Consider the following 18,518-nt stretch of genomic DNA (forward strand, 5'->3'; position numbering starts at 1 on the left):
TGTGACAGTGTCACCCCCTCCTCACATACACTACTACACCAGGTCATGTATACTCATCACTGATACAGCATATAATATGACAGTGTCACCTCCTCCTCACATACACTACTACACCAGGTCATGTATACACATCACTGATACAGCATATAATGTGACAGTGTCACCCCCTCCTCACATACACTACTACACCAGGTCATGTATACACATCACTGATACAGTATATAATGTGACAGTGTCACCCCCTCCCTCACATACACTACTACACCAGGTCATGTATACACATCACTGATACAGCATATAATGTGACAGTGTCACCCCCTCCTCACATACACTACTACACCAGGTCACATATACACATCACTGATACAGCATATAATGTGACAGTGTCACCCCCTCCTCACTTACACCACTACACCAGGTCATGTATACACATCACTGATACAACATATAATGTGACAGTGTTACCCTCTCACATACACTACTACACCAGGTTATGTATACACATTACTGATACAGCATATAATGTGACAGTGTCACCCCCCCCTACTCACATACACTACTACACCAGGTCATGTATACACATCACTGATACAGCATATAACGTGACAGTGTCACCCAATCCTCACATACACTACTACACCAGGTCATGTATACACATCACTGATACAGCATATAATGTGACACTGTCACCCCCTCCTCACTTACACCACTACACCAGGTCATGTATACACATCACTGATACAGCATATAATGTGACAGTGTCACCCCTTCCTCACATACACTACTACACCAGGTCATTTATACACATCACTGATACAGCATATAACGTGACAGTGTCACCCCATCCTCACATACACTACTACACCAGGTCATGTATACACATCACTGATACAGCATATAATGTGACAGTGTCACCCCCTCCTCACATACACTACTACACAAGGTCATTTATACTCATCACTGATACAGCATATAATGTGACAGTATGACCCCCTCCTCACATACACTACTACACCAGGTCATGTATACACATCACTGATACAGCATATAATGTGACAGTATCACCCCCCTCCTCACATACACTACTACACCAGGTCATGTATACACATCAATGATACAACATATAATGTGACAGTGTCACCCCCTCCTCACATACACTACTACACCAGGTCATGTATACACATCACTAATACAGCATATAATGTGACAGTGTCACCCCCTCCTCACATACACTACTACACCAGGTCATGTATACACATCACTGATACAGCATATAATGTGACAGTGTCACCCTCTCCTCACATACACTACTACACCAGGTCATGTATACACATCACTGATACAGCATATAATGTGACAGTGTCACCCCTCCTTACATACACTACTACAGCAGGTCATGTATACACATCACTGATACAGCATATAATGTGACAGTGTCACCCCTCCTCACATACACTACTACAGCAGGTCATGTATACACATCACTGATACAGTTTATAATGTGACAGTGTCACCCCCTCCTCACATACACTACTACACCAGGTCATGTATACACATCACTGATACAGCATATAATGTGACAGTGTCACCCCCTCCTCACATACACTAATACACCAGGTCATGTATACACATCACTGATACAGCATATAATGTGACAGTGTCACCCCCTCCTCACATACACTACTACACCAGGTCATGTATACACATCACTGATACAGCATATAATGTGACAGTGTCATCCCCTCCTCACATACACTAATACACCAGGTCATGTATACACATCACTGATACAGCATATAATGTGACAGTGTCACCCCCTCCTCACATACACTACTACACCAGGTCATGTATACACATCACTGATACAGCATATAATGTGACAGTGTCATCCCTCCTCACATACACTACTACACCAGGTCATGTATACACATCACTAATACAGCATATAATGTGACAGTGTCACCCCCTCACATACACTACTACACCAGGTCATGTATACATATCACTGATACAGCATATAATGTGACAGTGTCACCCCCTCCTCACATACACTACTACACCAGGTCACATATACACATCACTGATACAGCATATAATGTGACAGTGTCACCCCCTCCTCACTTACACCACTACACCAGGTCATGTATACACATCACTGATACAACATATAATGTGACAGTGTTACCCTCTCACATACACTACTACACCAGGTTATGTATACACATTACTGATACAGCATATAATGTGACAGTGTCACCCCCCCCTACTCACATACACTACTACACCAGGTCATGTATACACATCACTGATACAGCATATAACGTGACAGTGTCACCCAATCCTCACATACACTACTACACCAGGTCATGTATACACATCACTGATACAGCATATAATGTGACACTGTCACCCCCTCCTCACTTACACCACTACACCAGGTCATGTATACACATCACTGATACAGCATATAATGTGACAGTGTCACCCCTTCCTCACATACACTACTACACCAGGTCATTTATACACATCACTGATACAGCATATAACGTGACAGTGTCACCCCATCCTCACATACACTACTACACCAGGTCATGTATACACATCACTGATACAGCATATAATGTGACAGTGTCACCCCCTCCTCACATACACTACTACACAAGGTCATTTATACTCATCACTGATACAGCATATAATGTGACAGTATGACCCCCTCCTCACATACACTACTACACCAGGTCATGTATACACATCACTGATACAGCATATAATGTGACAGTATCACCCCCCTCCTCACATACACTACTACACCAGGTCATGTATACACATCAATGATACAACATATAATGTGACAGTGTCACCCCCTCCTCACATACACTACTACACCAGGTCATGTATACACATCACTGATACAGCATATAATGTGACAGTGTCACCCCCTCCTCACATACACTACTACACCAGGTCATGTATACACATCACTGATACAGCATATAATGTGACAGTGTCACCCTCTCCTCACATACACTACTACACCAGGTCATGTATACACATCACTGATACAGCATATAATGTGACAGTGTCACCCCTCCTTACATACACTACTACAGCAGGTCATGTATACACATCACTGATACAGCATATAATGTGACAGTGTCACCCCTCCTCACATACACTACTACAGCAGGTCATGTATACACATCACTGATACAGTTTATAATGTGACAGTGTCACCCCCTCCTCACATACACTACTACACCAGGTCATGTATACACATCACTGATACAGCATATAATGTGACAGTGTCACCCCCTCCTCACATACACTAATACACCAGGTCATGTATACACATCACTGATACAGCATATAATGTGACAGTGTCACCCCCTCCTCACATACACTACTACACCAGGTCATGTATACACATCACTGATACAGCATATAATGTGACAGTGTCATCCCCTCCTCACATACACTACTACACCAGGTCATGTATACACATCACTGATACAGCATATAATGTGACAGTGTCACCCCCTCCTCACATACACTACTACACCAGGTCATGTATACACATCACTGATACAGCATATAATGTGACAGTGTCATCCCTCCTCACATACACTACTACACCAGGTCATGTATACACATCACTAATACAGCATATAATGTGACAGTGTCACCCCCTCCTCACATACACTACTACACCAGGTCATGTATACATATCACTGATACAGCATATAATGTGACAGTGTCACCCCCTCCTCACATACACTACTACACCAGGTCATGTATACACATCACTGATACAGCATATAATGTGACAGTGTCACCCCCTCCTCACACACACTACTACAGCAGGTCATGTATACACATCACTGATACAGCATATAATGTGACAGTGTAACCCCTCCTCACATACACTACTACAGCAGGTCATGTATACACATAACTGATACAGCATATAATGTGACAGTGTCCCCCCCTCACATACACTACTACAGCAGGTCATGTATACACATAACTGATACAGCATAAAATGTGACCAGGGGGTCTGATACAGTATGTAATGTGACAGTGTCATCCCCTCCTCACATACACTACTACACCAGGTAACATATACACATCACTGATATAGTATATAATGTGACATTGTCACCCCCTCCTTTGTAACCTTACATACATTACTACACCAGGATATGCACAGAATATAAAAAACAGGTTACACTAATAAATGTAAAGAAAAATAATATCTTATATAAAAAATTTAACTTACTTGTATAAGGATTCTTCTTCCCTAAAAATAAATAAAAATGTTTAGAAATGTTTCATTGCAACAAAATAACATAATCCTGAGTGCTTGTAAATCCTGTATCATTTTTGTGTTACTGACCTGTGTGCTATTACACACTGTGGCATCTATTTATCAAGCTGTCAACCGCAAATACGCTGGAATTCTGCAGCGTATTTGTGGCGAGCCTGATTCCCCTTAGTTATCAAACCCTACAGACTGTCAAAAGTAGAATATAGTCACGCAACATACGATCCGCCGGACTCAGTCCGACACAGATCGATGCTTACGTCATTACAGATGTTCCGAATGCAAGTTCGGCACAATCTGACTACTTTTGCTAGTTATCAAATAACTAGCAGGTACGCTCGGCACTATTCCGGCCCAGCGTACCTGGTTTTCAATCCGCCGCCCTGGAGGTGGCGGATACCATAGGAATCAATGGGAGTTTGAAAGCAGTGAGAGCTTATATTTGCTGCTCCCCGATATCCCATTGATTCCTATGGTAATGTTTACACCTAACACCCTAACATGTACCCCGAGTCCAAACACCCCTAATCTGCCCCCCCCTACACTGCCGCCACCTACATTATACTTATTAACCCCTAAACCGCCGATCACGGACCCCGCCGCAACTAAATAAAGTGTTTAACCCCAAAACCGCCGCTCCCGGAACCCACCGCCACCTACATTATATTTATTAACCCTTAATCTGCCCCCCCTACACCGCCGCCACTATATTAAATTTATTAACCCCTAAACCTGAGTCTAACCCTAACCCCCCTAACTTAAATATAATTTAAATAAATCTAAATAAATATTCCTATAATTAACTCAATTATTCCTATTTAAAACTAAATACTTACCTATAAAATAAACCCTAAGATAGCTACAATATAACTAGTAGTTACATTGTAGCTAGCTTAGGATTTTTTTATTTATTTTACAGGCAAGTTTGTATTTATTTTAACTAGGTAGAATAGTTATTAAATAGTTATTAACTATTTAATAACTACCTAGCTAAAATAAATACAAATATACCTGTAAAATAAAACCTAACCTAAGTTACAATTACACCTAACACTACACTATAAATTATAATAATAAATTAATTACCTAAATTAACTACAATTAAATCAAAATAAATACAATTATCTAAAGTACAAAAAAACCCCACTAAATTACAGAAAATAATAAAAAAATCAAGTTTTTTAATCTAATTACACCTAATCTAATCTCCCTAACAAAATAAAAAAGCCCCCCCCAAAATAAAAAAAGCCCTACCCTACACTAAATTACAACTAGCCCTTAAAAGGGCCTTTTGCGGGGCATTGCCCCAAAGTAATCAGCTCTTTTACCTGTAAAAAGAAATTACAAACCACCCCAACATTAAAACCCAACACCCACACAACCAACCCTACTCTAAAACCCAACCAATACCTACTTAAAAAAAACCTAACACTAACCCCTTGAAGATCACCTTACCGTGAGAAGTCTTCACCCAACCGGGCCAAAGTCCTCAACGAATCCGTCAGAAGTGGTCCTCCAGATGGGCAGAAGTGGTCCTCCAGACGGGCAGAAGTGGTCCTCCAGACGGGCAGAAGTCTTCATCCAGACGGCATCTTCTATCTTCATCCATCCGGTGCGGAGCGGGTCCATCTTCAAGACATCCGACGCGGAGCATCCTTTTCTGATGACGTCTTCTTGTTGAATGAAGGTACCTTTAAGTGACGTCATCCAAGATGGCGTCCCTTCAATTCCGATTGGCTGATAGAATTCTATCAGCCAATCGGAATTAAGGTAGAAAAAATCCTATTGGCTGATTGGAACAGCCAATAGAATGCAAGCTCAATCCTATTGGCTGATTGGATCAGCCAATAGGATTGAACTTAAATCCTATTGGCTGATTGCATCAGCCAATAGGATTTTTTCTACCTTAATTCCGATTGGCTGATGAGCATATCCATTTATTTATTTTTATCATCTGGGAGGGTACCCAAAGAGCCCTCACACAATTTGTTCTTGATTTGAAAAAAAATTAGAGAATCATTATTCTCACGCAAAATTGTAGCAAGCAAAGTTTATTATTTCTAGACGTAAATATTAATGTTGAACATGATATCTTGGTGACTAAAAATTTTCGGAAGGCAACAGCAACTTACAGCATGCTTGAAGCTCAAAGCCATCATTCAGTTCACCTTAAGAGAGGAATCCCAAAGGGGCAATTTCTCAGTTTGCGCAGAAATTGCTCATCAGAGACAAAATATGATGAACATGCCACGCAAATGGAACAAAGGTTTAAAGCAAGAGGCTATTCAAAGAGAATTGTGTTGCATGCGAGAAATGAAGCAAAGAAAAAAGATAGGAACCTGCTTCTCTTCCTTAGAAAAAAGGAAAAAGACAGTAGCATTAGACTAGTGACAAAGTTCAATTGTCATTGGAGTAGCATAAGAGATATCTTGCAAAAAAAATTGGGGTACCCTCTAAAGTGATGAAAGCGTAGCAAAGGAAGTGGGAGCTTTTCCAAGTCTGACAGCGAGAAGGGCACCTATTTTAAAAGATAGATTAGTTAAGAGTAAATTTGTTACCCCTTAAAAAAAATGGCTTTTGAAGCAAAAGCTAGTAGACAATTTTCCATGCAAGAAATGTGTGGCATGTAGATTTATGGCTCAAACTATAAGTATTTTCTGTCTGCCCAGAGAGAACATATAAATTGAGACACTTTATCAATTGCAACACAGAGGGGGTAGTGTATCTATTATCCTGCTCTTGCCCAAGTTTTTATGTCGGATAAACAAAAAGAATTCTGAAGGACATAAAATATAAAGTTCAGAGGGGGCGGAGCGTGTGGTGCATCTGAATGGCCGCAGTGTAACGAAGCTCCAACATCAGAGGCCCTACAACAGCTTCTATCTATAGCCTAACGGCCAGAAAATAGCTTATAAATTTGGAATATATGGGGTAAACCTGCCCCCAGCTGATTGCCTGAATTATAGACTGCGTCACTGCAGACACTAACGAACAGTGCGGTTTGGGAAGGCAGCATAACAGCTCCATGAAATCCAAGATGGCGACCGCAACTGTGACCCTGACGCAGCGGTAAATATGAAAATACATTTAAAAGGCTAATCCTTCAAAACAGCAGGACATGTTCACAACCACGCTAAATCATATATACACGCTTTGACAACAGCCTGCAACAAAGGGATTACGAACTCTCAAACCTAATACCATATCCATCATCCAATTGCTTGCAGCAGGCATGTAATACTATCAGGTTATATACCTAAACTCTGATTCCATGCGGTACCATTCAACATTGGGCATACTGCTGTATTCTAACATCGCATATAACTTTGAGTCATCAAATTAAACATAACTGTTCTGGCTCATTCACTTAATACTGCTTACAACAACAGTTTGCAATGGATCATGCAGGGAGCCGATCCACGGAAACCTGGGAAAGAAATGTATACCTGACCCTGGACTTTCATTTTCAAAACCTTAAGGGGCACATCACTAAGCTACTATCTCCTGCATCACAGGTTCCAAAGCCAGCTGAATCACTAGGGCTACGGGAGACAGATCACATGCCATATTCCCCAAAAGATCAGAGTAATTTCATGATGGTGACGGTGGTTGAACTCTCTGAAAACAAATCCCTTTCACTGCAGGCTGTGAAATATGAATCACCCACGCGGCTAACACGACCGCAGCAGAGCAGCAGCAGCAGAAACCAACGCCGTAACACTATACATTACAGTTGTGCCAAAGGTATGACTCACAAAGGGACAGTAGCTGCTCCGCTCTGGAAGTTGAACATAGAGGAACTTTTAGCCCAACAGATTGGGTCCTGGGAAACAGCAGTTGACAGACTGGTTCTTGGACTTAGTGTCTTTTTCCCCTGTTTAGTCGCTACTTCTCAGGCTTTTCAGGACCTTCAGTCTTTATTGCAATATGGAGCTCTGCCAAAAATAGGGGTAGGGTAACTATGATATGCCAGTCAGTATAAGACCCAGTATCCTCCACTTACAATTTATTTTACGTTTTTTGCTTCCTCTTCACTTGTGGTGGGGCAAACCAGATGTTGTGTGTTCTAATCTAGATTTTATTATGCTGATAGGAGTTTTATAATGTGTTAACTAGAAGTTTGTTGGTTTTAGTTCAAATATCTTCTGTTACCTGCACTATTTTACACTATAAAATGAGGTACATTCATACCCACGCTTCTTATGACATACAGGGTTAAGTGCATAGGTATCTTGAGTGCCCAATTTTGTCTACTAATACATATGTCCAATACTGTTAACTGAGGTTTGGCCTAGAGGAAATCTTTATAGCCCAACATGTGATCCTGGGGGGTAGTACTCCCTTTGGCTGAACTGCCTGAATAACACTTTTCCTGCTGGTTGTACACTATTAATGCTTGAGTATGTGTGGGGGCTTGGACGTCTGCGGCCGGGATGTCTGAGCACACCTACATGCTTATTGGTGGGTGCAATGTGCAGGCTACATATAGACCAGAGACCTCAGAGTTATCAAGGGATTACTAGCATTTCATTTTTTATAGGTGGCTCTGTCTTTACATACTAGCTCCAATTCTCTGTGTGTAATAATGGATGCTTTGAAATAATAGAAGGGGTGAAGGCAGAGTACAGGTATCAAGCTTCCTATTTTCCTATTTTTTATTTTTCTTATTTTTATATATATATATATATATATATATATATATATATATATATATATATATATATATATATATGTATACTATAGGACATTGTATGTAAAACTTGCAATCTGTTGTTATGACTACCACTACAGTGAACTGTGCAGCCTTACTTTACAATATGTGATATGCCTCTAAGGTGGGCTGGACCCACATTACTACCATTATTAATGGTCTCTATACCCAACTTATTTTACATAAGCCATATAGTTAAAGTCAACTTCATGAGTCTAGTTATTAAGATCATGTACAGCATCAGGTAATACGCCTATTGCACTTACATAACCACCTCCCCCCCCCCCCCTCCCTAATATACCTCCTAGGCTAGGAGGGTTAACTATGCGGCTTATCTAGCCTATGCCGCACCTTCATTACTTTCCTATAGTGACCCTTGCAGTACATAGTGAATGTTGACTTTTTTTTTCCCTTTCTCGCATAGCTCAGCAATATTCACTGTTCACACCAGCTACAAATAAGATTGTTTATAATATTCCTACAGTATATGGATGTCCCTGAAGGACTCCATATGGCATGAGAGGGATACACATCATATTATCTTATACTATCTAATAAGAAGTTTCCATTTTATTTGTTCCTTGTTATGATTATGGGGATGCCTATTGTATTACGGGGAATCAATCAGTTGCGTTACCGTGTACAATATTTGATATTTCTTTATACTATTCATACTTAGGAAAGTATTCCTCCAATAAGAAAAACTGAGGTTGATTTAATATCTTTTTGTTATAAGTGCAGTACTATATTATAGACGTCTCGCATTGCTATGTATTATAATGATCTTGTGGACTGTTAACATTTGTTTCATACCGGCTGCATGTGCGGCAACTTTGTACTGTTTTTTTTATTTCTTCAACCTCAATAAAAATTATATAAAAAAAATAATAATAAAAAAAAAAAATATAAAGTTCAAAGTAGTAGTGTAGCAAGGCATTTTGAAATTTTTGACAATAGCATACCAGATTCCATGAGAGTCGTAGGCATAGAGGTATTACCAATGGTAGAGGTGGGGATAATGATCGAGCCCTCCTCCAAAAAGAGTGTAGGTGGATTTATAACCTCTCCACCATTGGACCGAGAGGTATGAATGAGAAGCCTGATATGGCTAGCTTCTTATACATTTTTGTGTTAAGAATTAGTTTGCCTCCTAATAATATTTGTTTCTCATTTTATAATTAAGGTTTCAAGTTTTGGGAATATTTTTATAATATGGTTTAAAATTCTTTTATTTTCTGTATTGTAGAAATATGTTATATATGTCCTTCTTGTGAGTTGTATAAGATTGTACATACAGTCTAATTCTCTTAGCTTATCATATTTTTCACCTCCAATAATGGGCGGAGTCTGTCATGTTATAAGCCAGCACAGATGATGTTCTATGACCTGAGGAAGCCCCGTCTCCTTGATGGCGAGGGGGTGAAACGCGCATCGGCAATTGGCTGACTGACCCTCGTGTCCTTCCATGCTGGTTTTGTTTGTAGCGGAGTATCAGTTTGGAAAAACGCTGAATATTGGTGCTGAAATTTGAGCTGACAGGCGAATCCCGGAGTCTGGTTAAGCAGAGAAGGAAGCAAGAAAGCAAGCCTTACTGACGTCTTTTAAAAAAGGAGATCTCCTATGTGGAGCAGCACTACTTAGGACTGCTGGGTACATGTCCATGTATGTTGCAAGAACAGGTGCAGTTGACAGAGGGGTACGGAAGCACTAAAAAGGTATCCTTCTGCATCGTGTCTTGGCTATATTAACCCTATGCTTAATGTGCTTTGTCCTTTGTCTCCTTGACTGACTTGGCTTTGCTACATACTATTCTGACTGCCTTAAACCTGCTTTATCCTCACTGAACTCTGAGACTTGTCTAATATGCCAGCTTTAATTGCAATAATGACCTGCCACTAACCAACGGACTGTTTTATCTACCTGAGTTCTCAGAACCATGAACTGCTTCTGATGGAAATACAATCAACATCAGTCATTTTACTCCGCCTTGCTATATACATATACAGAGGCTTTCTTTACATTTTATGCGTGACCACGCATATGGGGGCCTATTTAACAAAGGTCTGTCGGACCTGATCCAACAGTGCGGATCAGGTCCATCAGACCTCGCTGAATGCGTAGAGCAATACGCTCTCCGTATTCAGCATTGCACCAGCAGCTCTTGTGAACTGCTGGTGCAACTCCGCCCCCTGCAGATTCACGGCCAATCGGCCACTAGCAGGGGGTGTCAATCATACATTATGCTGTTTTGCATATACTGTTCTTGCTGTTTATAAACCTGCATGGGGCCAGTCCTTTCTTTTAAACTTAGATAATATCTTTGTTTAAATGTTAGTGTTTTAATCACGCTGAGTGTAGTATCATATGCCTTCTTTGTTACTGTTTCCGCCTTGGGCCCTTGCCCAGCATTTTGCACAAATAAACCTATATTTTGATACTTTATCCTAACGAGTGTCCTGTTTTGATATTATTAAAGAGTGCTAAATTCCCAGTCTTTATTAGTGATATTATTATTAATCACTCTATCTCCCCTTTTTTTCTCATCTGGAAATTATTGTATGGGTCTGCACCATTTTTCATATGATTGTTCCGATACAGTAATTTTTTAAGTATATGGGACCACTCATAGGCAATGTAACTTTAGAATTTGCCTAAAAAACACTTGTGACCAAAAATGCATTTTTTCCACCCACAAACCCCCAATTATAATATATCTATATATGTTACTGGCTTCTGTGCTGATCTATCTTGTATATATTTATATATGTTACTAACCTGAACCATCCTGTAACCTCTATATGTTACTTATGTTTGCTTGGATCTCTCATGTACATATTTATATCAGTTCCTGACTTGTGATCTGGCTCACTCAGTGTCCCTCTACATGTTACTTATGTGATGATCCCTATTGTATCTGCTTGTGTGATTAACTCTGTTGTGTTTCTGCTTTACTGAGTTGTGTGCTGATATATTGTGTATCTTTGTTACTGCATATTCAGAAATGTGTTCCTAAAAATAAATAACAGAATTAACTAACGAAAATGTAATTATTTATGTGCTTATCTTTATAAAAACTATTTAGCAAATTAGTTTGCACTCCCTTCTAGGATAATAGAGAAACATAACACGCTCTCACACAGTATAACAGACTTTCACTGTGGGCCAGATTAGTCAATATCTGGATGGAGAAGGTTCCCAAACAGGGAACCTGTCAGTGTGGTATTGCAGTTAGTGTAATAGAATCTGCTGCCTGCATTTATCCTTGGCACTCCCTGCTCTCACACAACCAACCAAGGGCTTGTAAATCACCCTAGTAGTATCAGTTTGGACTGATTTTAATGAGTTTAGTAAACAGCAGTCTTAAAACCCCTGATTAATAAATTGCATTTGCGGTCTTACATCAGCAAGCCTACACTGCAAGGGCAATTCACAGATTCATACATTTCCCCCTTTGTTTCCAGTAACTTTTCTCCTACCAGACTGGGTGCTTTATTGTGAAAACAGAAATCTATTTTTAAAAAATGACAAAGAATACAACATAATTGTTCCCTGAATTATGGACTTTATGTATTTATCCGATGGCCTATGAAACAGAGAAAGATCCACTAAATACTGAGAGGGAATAAGTAGCAACGTATATTTTAAAAGAAAATTCACCATCCTGTCTGAAGTGTCTCTAAAAGCTCCTGAAACCTTCATTATTGATGTGAGAGATTGTGCAAAAACCTGGGTTGTCTGACATAATTTGTTGAGTATAGCAGGCACAGCAGATATTAAGGATCACCCTGTGTGAGGTGATGCGAGTAATGTATTTCCTGGAGTCTCTCACTGGCTGTACTGATGCTGGATAAACCTAAACTCTATCCTGACTTATGTGAGGAATGACGTTTTACAACTCTTGTATATAGTGATGTTGCGAACATAAAAATTTGGGTTTGCGAACAGCGAACGCGAACTTCCGCAAATGTTTGCGAACGGGCGAACCGCCATAGACTTCAATAGGCAGGCGAATTTTAAAACCCACAGGGTGGCCAGACTCTGTCTGGCCACAATAGTGATGGAAAAGTTGTTTCAAGGGGACTAACACCTGGACTGTGGCATGCCGGAGGGGGATCCATGGCGAAACTCCCATGGAAAATTACATAGTTGATGCAGAGTCTGGTTTTAATCCATAAAGGGCATAAATCACCTAACATTCCTAAATTGTTTGGAATAACGTGCTTTAAAACATCAGGTATGATGTTGTATCGATCAGGTAGTGTAAGGGTTACGCCCGCTTCACAGTGCACAGTGTAGGTGGTATACCTGCCCTGACCATGCTTTGCAGACCAGGTATCAGTGGTCAGATGGCACAAATGGTTGTAAATGCTTCTCTGGGATCCCCTTTGTTCAGAAATAGCAGACATATATGACTTTGGCGTTGCTTTCTGGTAATTAGAAGGCCACTAAATGTTGCTGCGCATCACACGTGTATTATGGCTAGCAGTGAAGGGGTTAATTAGGTAGTTTGTAGGGAGCTTGCAGGGTTAATTTTAGCTTTAGTGTAGAGATCAGCCTCCCACCTGACACATCAGACCCCCTGATCCCTCCCAAAAAGCTCCCTTCCCTCCCCCACCCCACAATTGTCCCCGCCATCTTAAGTACTGGCAGAAAGTCTGCCAGTACTAAAATAAAAGGTTTTTAAATTTTTTTAATTTTTTTTAGCATATTTACATATGCTGTGGTGTAGCATCCCCCCTGATCCCCCCCAAAAACAGAATTTATGCTTACCTGATAAATTACTTTCTCCAACGGTGTGTCCGGTCCACGGCGTCATCCTTACTTGTGGGATATTCTCTTCCCCAACAGGAAATGGCAAAGAGTCCCAGCAAAGCTGGTCACATGATCCCTCCTAGGCTCCGCCCACCCCAGTCATTCGACCGACGGACAGGAGGAAATATATATAGGAGAAACCATATGATACCGTGGTGACTGTAGTTAGAGAAAATAATTCATCAGATCTGATTAAAAAACCAGGGCGGGCCGTGGACCGGACACACCGTTGGAGAAAGTAATTTATCAGGTAAGCATAAATTCTGTTTTCTCCAACATTGGTGTGTCCGTTCCACGGCGTCATCCTTACTTGTGGGAACCAATACCAAAGCTTTAGGACACGGATGAAGGGAGGGAGCAAATCAGGTCACCTAAACGGAAGGCACCACAGCTTGCAAAACCTTTCTCCCAAAAATAGCCTCCGAAGAAGCAAAAGTATCAAATTTGTAAAATTTGGCAAAAGTGTGCAGTGAAGACCAAGTCGCTGCCTTACATATCTGGTCAACAGAAGCCTCGTTCTTGAAGGCCCATGTGGAAGCCACAGCCCTAGTGGAGTGAGCTGTGATTCTTTCAGGAGGCTGCCGTCCGGCAGTCTCATAAGCCAAACGGATAATGCTTTTAAGCCAAAAGGAAAGAGAGGTAGAAGTCGCTTTTTGACCTCTCCTTTTACCAGAATAAACAACAAACAAGGAAGATGTTTGTCTGAAATCTTTAGTAGCCTCTAAATAGAACTTTAGAGCACGGACAACGTCCAAATTGTGTAACAAACGTTCCTTCTTTGAAACTGGATTCGGACACAAAGAAGGTACAACTATCTCCTGGTTAATATTTTTGTTAGAAACAACTTTAGGAAGAAAACCAGGCTTAGTACGCAAAACCACCTTATCTGCATGGAACACCAGATAAGGAGGAGAACACTGCAGAGCAGATAACTCTGAAACTCTTCTAGCAGAAGACATTGCAACCAAAAACAAAACTTTCCAAGATAGTAACTTAATATCTACGGAATGTAAGGGTTCAAACGGAACCCCTTGAAGAACTGAAAGAACTAGATTTAGACTCCAGGGAGGAGTCAGAGGTCTGTAAACAGGCTTGATCCTAACCAGAGCCTGAACAAATGCTTGAACATCTGGCACAGCTGCCAGTCTTTTGTGTAGTAAGACAGATAAGGCAGAGATCTGTCCCTTTAGAGAACTTGCAGATAAACCTTTCTCCAAACCTTCTTGAAGAAAGGAGAGAATCTTAGGAATTTTTATCTTATTCCATGGGAATCCTTTGGATTCACACCAACAGATATATTTTTTCCATATTTTATGGTAAATTGTTCTAGTTACAGGTTTTCTGGCCTGAACCAGAGTATCTATCACCGAATCTGAAAACCCACGCTTTGATAGAATCAAGCGTTCAATCTCCAAGCCGTCAGTTGGTGGGAGACCAGATTTGGGTGTTCGAATGGACCTTGAACAAGAAGGTCCTGTCTCAAAGGTAGCTTCCATGGTGGAGCCGATGACATATTCACCAGGTCTGCATACCAAGTCCTGCGTGGCCACGCAGGAGCTATCAAGATCACCGAGGCCCTCTCCTGATTGATCCTGGCTACCAGCCTGGGAATGAGAGGAAACGGTGGGAATACGTAAGCTAGGTTGAAAGTCCAAGGTGCTACTAGTGCATCTACTAGAGTCGCCTTGGGATCCCTGGATCTGGACCCGTAGCAAGGAACCTTGAAGTTCTGACGAGACGCCATCAGATCCATGTCTGGAATGCCCCATAATTGAGTTATTTGGGCAAAGATTTCCGGATGGAGTTCCCACTCCCCCGGATGAAATGTCTGACGACTCAGAAAATCCGCTTCCCAATTTTCCACTCCTGGGATGTGGATCGCAGACAAGTGGCAGGAGTGATCCTCCGCCCATTGAATTATTTTGGTCACTTCTTTCATCGCCAGGGAACTCTTTGTTCCCCCTTGATGATTGATATAAGCAACAGTCGTCATGTTGTCTGATTGGAACCTTATGAATTTGGCCTTTGCTAGTTGAGGCCAAGCTCTGAGAGCATTGAATATCGCTCTCAGTTCCAGAATGTTTATCGGGAGAAGAGACTCTTCCCGAGACCATAGACCCTGAGCTTTCAGGGATTCCCAGACCGCACCCCAGCCCACTAGACTGGCGTCGGTCGTGACAATGACCCACTCTGGCCTGCGGAAGCTCATTCCCTGGGACAGATGGTCCAGGGTCAGCCACCAACGGAGTGAATCTCTGGTCCTTTGATCTACTTGAATCATTGGAGACAAGTCTGTATAATCCCCATTCCACTGTTTGAGCATGCACAGTTGTAATGGTCTTAGATGAATTCGTGCAAAAGGAACTATGTCCATTGTTGCACCCATCAATCCTATTACTTCCATGCACTGCGCTATGGAAGGACGAGGAACAGAATGAAGTACTTGACAAGAGCTTAGAAGTTTTGATTTTCTGACCTCTGTCAGAAAAAACCCTCATTTCTAAGGAATCTATTATTGTTCCCAAGAAGGGAACTCTTGTTGACGGGGACAGAGAACTCTTTTCTTTGTTCACCTTCCATCCGTGAGATGTGAGAAAGGCTAGAACGATGTTCGTATGAGCCTTTGCCTTTGACAGGGACGACGCTTGTATTAGAATGTCGTCCAAGTAAGGTACTACTGCAATGCCCCTTGGTCTTAGAACCGCTAGAAGGGACCCTAGCACCTTTGTGAAAGTCCTTGGAGCAGTGGCTAATCCGAATGGAAGAGCCACAAACTGGTAATGTTTGTCCAGAAAAGCGAACCTTAGGAACTGATGATGTTCCTTGTGGATAGGGATATGTAGGTACGCATCCTTTAGATCCACGGTAGTCATAAATTGACTTTCCTGAATGGTGGGTAGAATCGTTCGAATAGTTTCCATTTTGAACGATGGTACCCTGAGAAATTTGTTTAGGATCTTCAAATCCAGAATTGGTCTGAACGTTCCCTCTTTTTTGGGAACTACGAACAGATTGGAATAAAATCCCATACCTTGTTCCTTTATTGGAACTGGGTGTATCACACCCATCTTTAACAGGTCTTCTACACAATGTAAGAATGCCTGTCTCTTTATTTGGTTTGAGGATAAGTGAGACTTGTGGAACCTTCCCCTTGGGGGTAGATCCTTGAATTCCAGGAGATAACCTTGAGAAACTATTTCTAGTGCCCAAGGAACCTGAACATCTCTTGCCCAAGCCTGAGCAAAGAGAGAGAGTCTGCCCCCCACCAGATCCGGTCCCGGATCGGGGGCTACTCCTTCATGCCGTTTTGTTAGCAGTGGCAGGCTTCTTGGCCTGCTTACCCTTGTTCCAGCCTTGCATTGGTTTCCAGGCTGGTTTGGGTTGTGAGGCATTACCCTCTTGCTTAGAGGATGCAGAATTAGAGGCTGGTCCATTTCTGCGAAAGGGACGAAAATTAGGCTTATTTTTAGCCTTAAAAGACCTATCCTGTGGAAGGGCGTGGCCCTTTCCCCCAGTGATGTCTGAAATAATCTCTTTCAAATCAGGTCCAAATAAAGTTTTACCTTTGAAAGGAATGTTAAGCAATTTTGTCTTGGATGACACATCCGCTGACCAAGACTTTAGCCAGAGCGCTCTGCGCGCCACGATAGCAAACCCTGAATTTTTCGCCGCTAATTTTGCTAATTGCAAAGCGGCATCTAAAATAAAAGAGTTAGCCAATTTAAGTGCGTGAACTCTGTCCATAACCTCCTCATATGGAGTTTCTCTACTGAGCGACTTTTCTAGTTCCTCGAACCAGAACCACGCTGCCGTAGTGACAGGAACAATGCATGAAATTGGTTGTAGAAGGTAGCCTTGCTGTACAAAAATCTTTTTAAGCAAACCCTCCAATTTTTTATCCATAGGATCTTTGAAAGCACAACTATCTTCGATAGGAATAGTAGTGCGTTTGTTTAGAGTAGAAACTGCCCCCTCAACCTTGGGGACTGTCTGCCATAAGTCCTTTCTGGGGTCGACCATAGGAAATAATTTCTTAAATATAGGGGGAGGAACAAAAGGTATGCCGGGCTTTTCCCACTCTTTATTTACTATGTCCGCCACCCGCTTGGGTATAGGAAAAGCGTCGGGGGGCACCGGAACCTCTAGGAACCTGTCCATCTTGCATAATTTCTCTGGAATGACCAGATTGTCACAATCATCCAGAGTAGATAATACCTCCTTAAGCAGTGCGCGGAGATGTTCTAATTTAAATTTAAATGTCACAACATCAGGTTCAGCTTGATGAGAAATTTTTCCTGAATCTGAAATTTCTCCCTCAGACAAAACCTCCCTCATGGCCCCTTCAGATTGGTGTGAGGGTATGACAGAACAATTATCATCAGCGTCCTCTTGCTCTTCAGTGTTTAAAACAGAGCAATCGCGCTTTCTCTGATAAGTAGGCATTTTGGATAAAAGATTTGCTATGGAGTTATCCATTACAGCCATTAATTGTTGCATGGTAATAAGTATTGGCGCACTAGATGTACTAGGGGCCTCCTGCATGGGCAAAACTGGTGTAGACACAGTAGGAGATGATGTAGTATCATGTTTACTCCCCTCATTTGAGGAATCATCTTGGGCAATATCATTATTTGTGTCAGTACTGTCCTTACTTTGTTTGGACGCTATGGCACA

At 41.4% G+C, this 18,518-nt stretch overlaps 1 protein-coding gene and 1 long non-coding RNA gene across 3 annotated transcripts in view; one reads left to right on the plus strand and one right to left on the minus strand.

Annotated features, from left to right (window-relative positions):
• Nucleotides 1–18,518, plus strand: part of LOC128667057 (uncharacterized) — a 157,740-nt gene that overhangs the window by 54,201 nt on the left and 85,021 nt on the right. The gene's annotated exons all lie outside the window — the stretch shown is intronic.
• LOC128667055 (uncharacterized) overlaps nt 1–18,518 on the minus strand; it is a 233,165-nt gene that overhangs the window by 24,634 nt on the left and 190,013 nt on the right. For both annotated transcript variants that reach the window (XM_053721938.1, XM_053721937.1), the window contains one exon: nt 4,277–4,297. In XM_053721938.1, coding sequence (XP_053577913.1) covers nt 4,277–4,297 — 21 coding nt within the window. The remainder of the gene's footprint in view (nt 1–4,276; nt 4,298–18,518) is intronic.

The sequence above is a fragment of the Bombina bombina genome, chromosome 7 (assembly GCF_027579735.1).
Source record: "Bombina bombina isolate aBomBom1 chromosome 7, aBomBom1.pri, whole genome shotgun sequence".
NCBI lineage: Eukaryota > Metazoa > Chordata > Amphibia > Anura > Bombinatoridae > Bombina > Bombina bombina.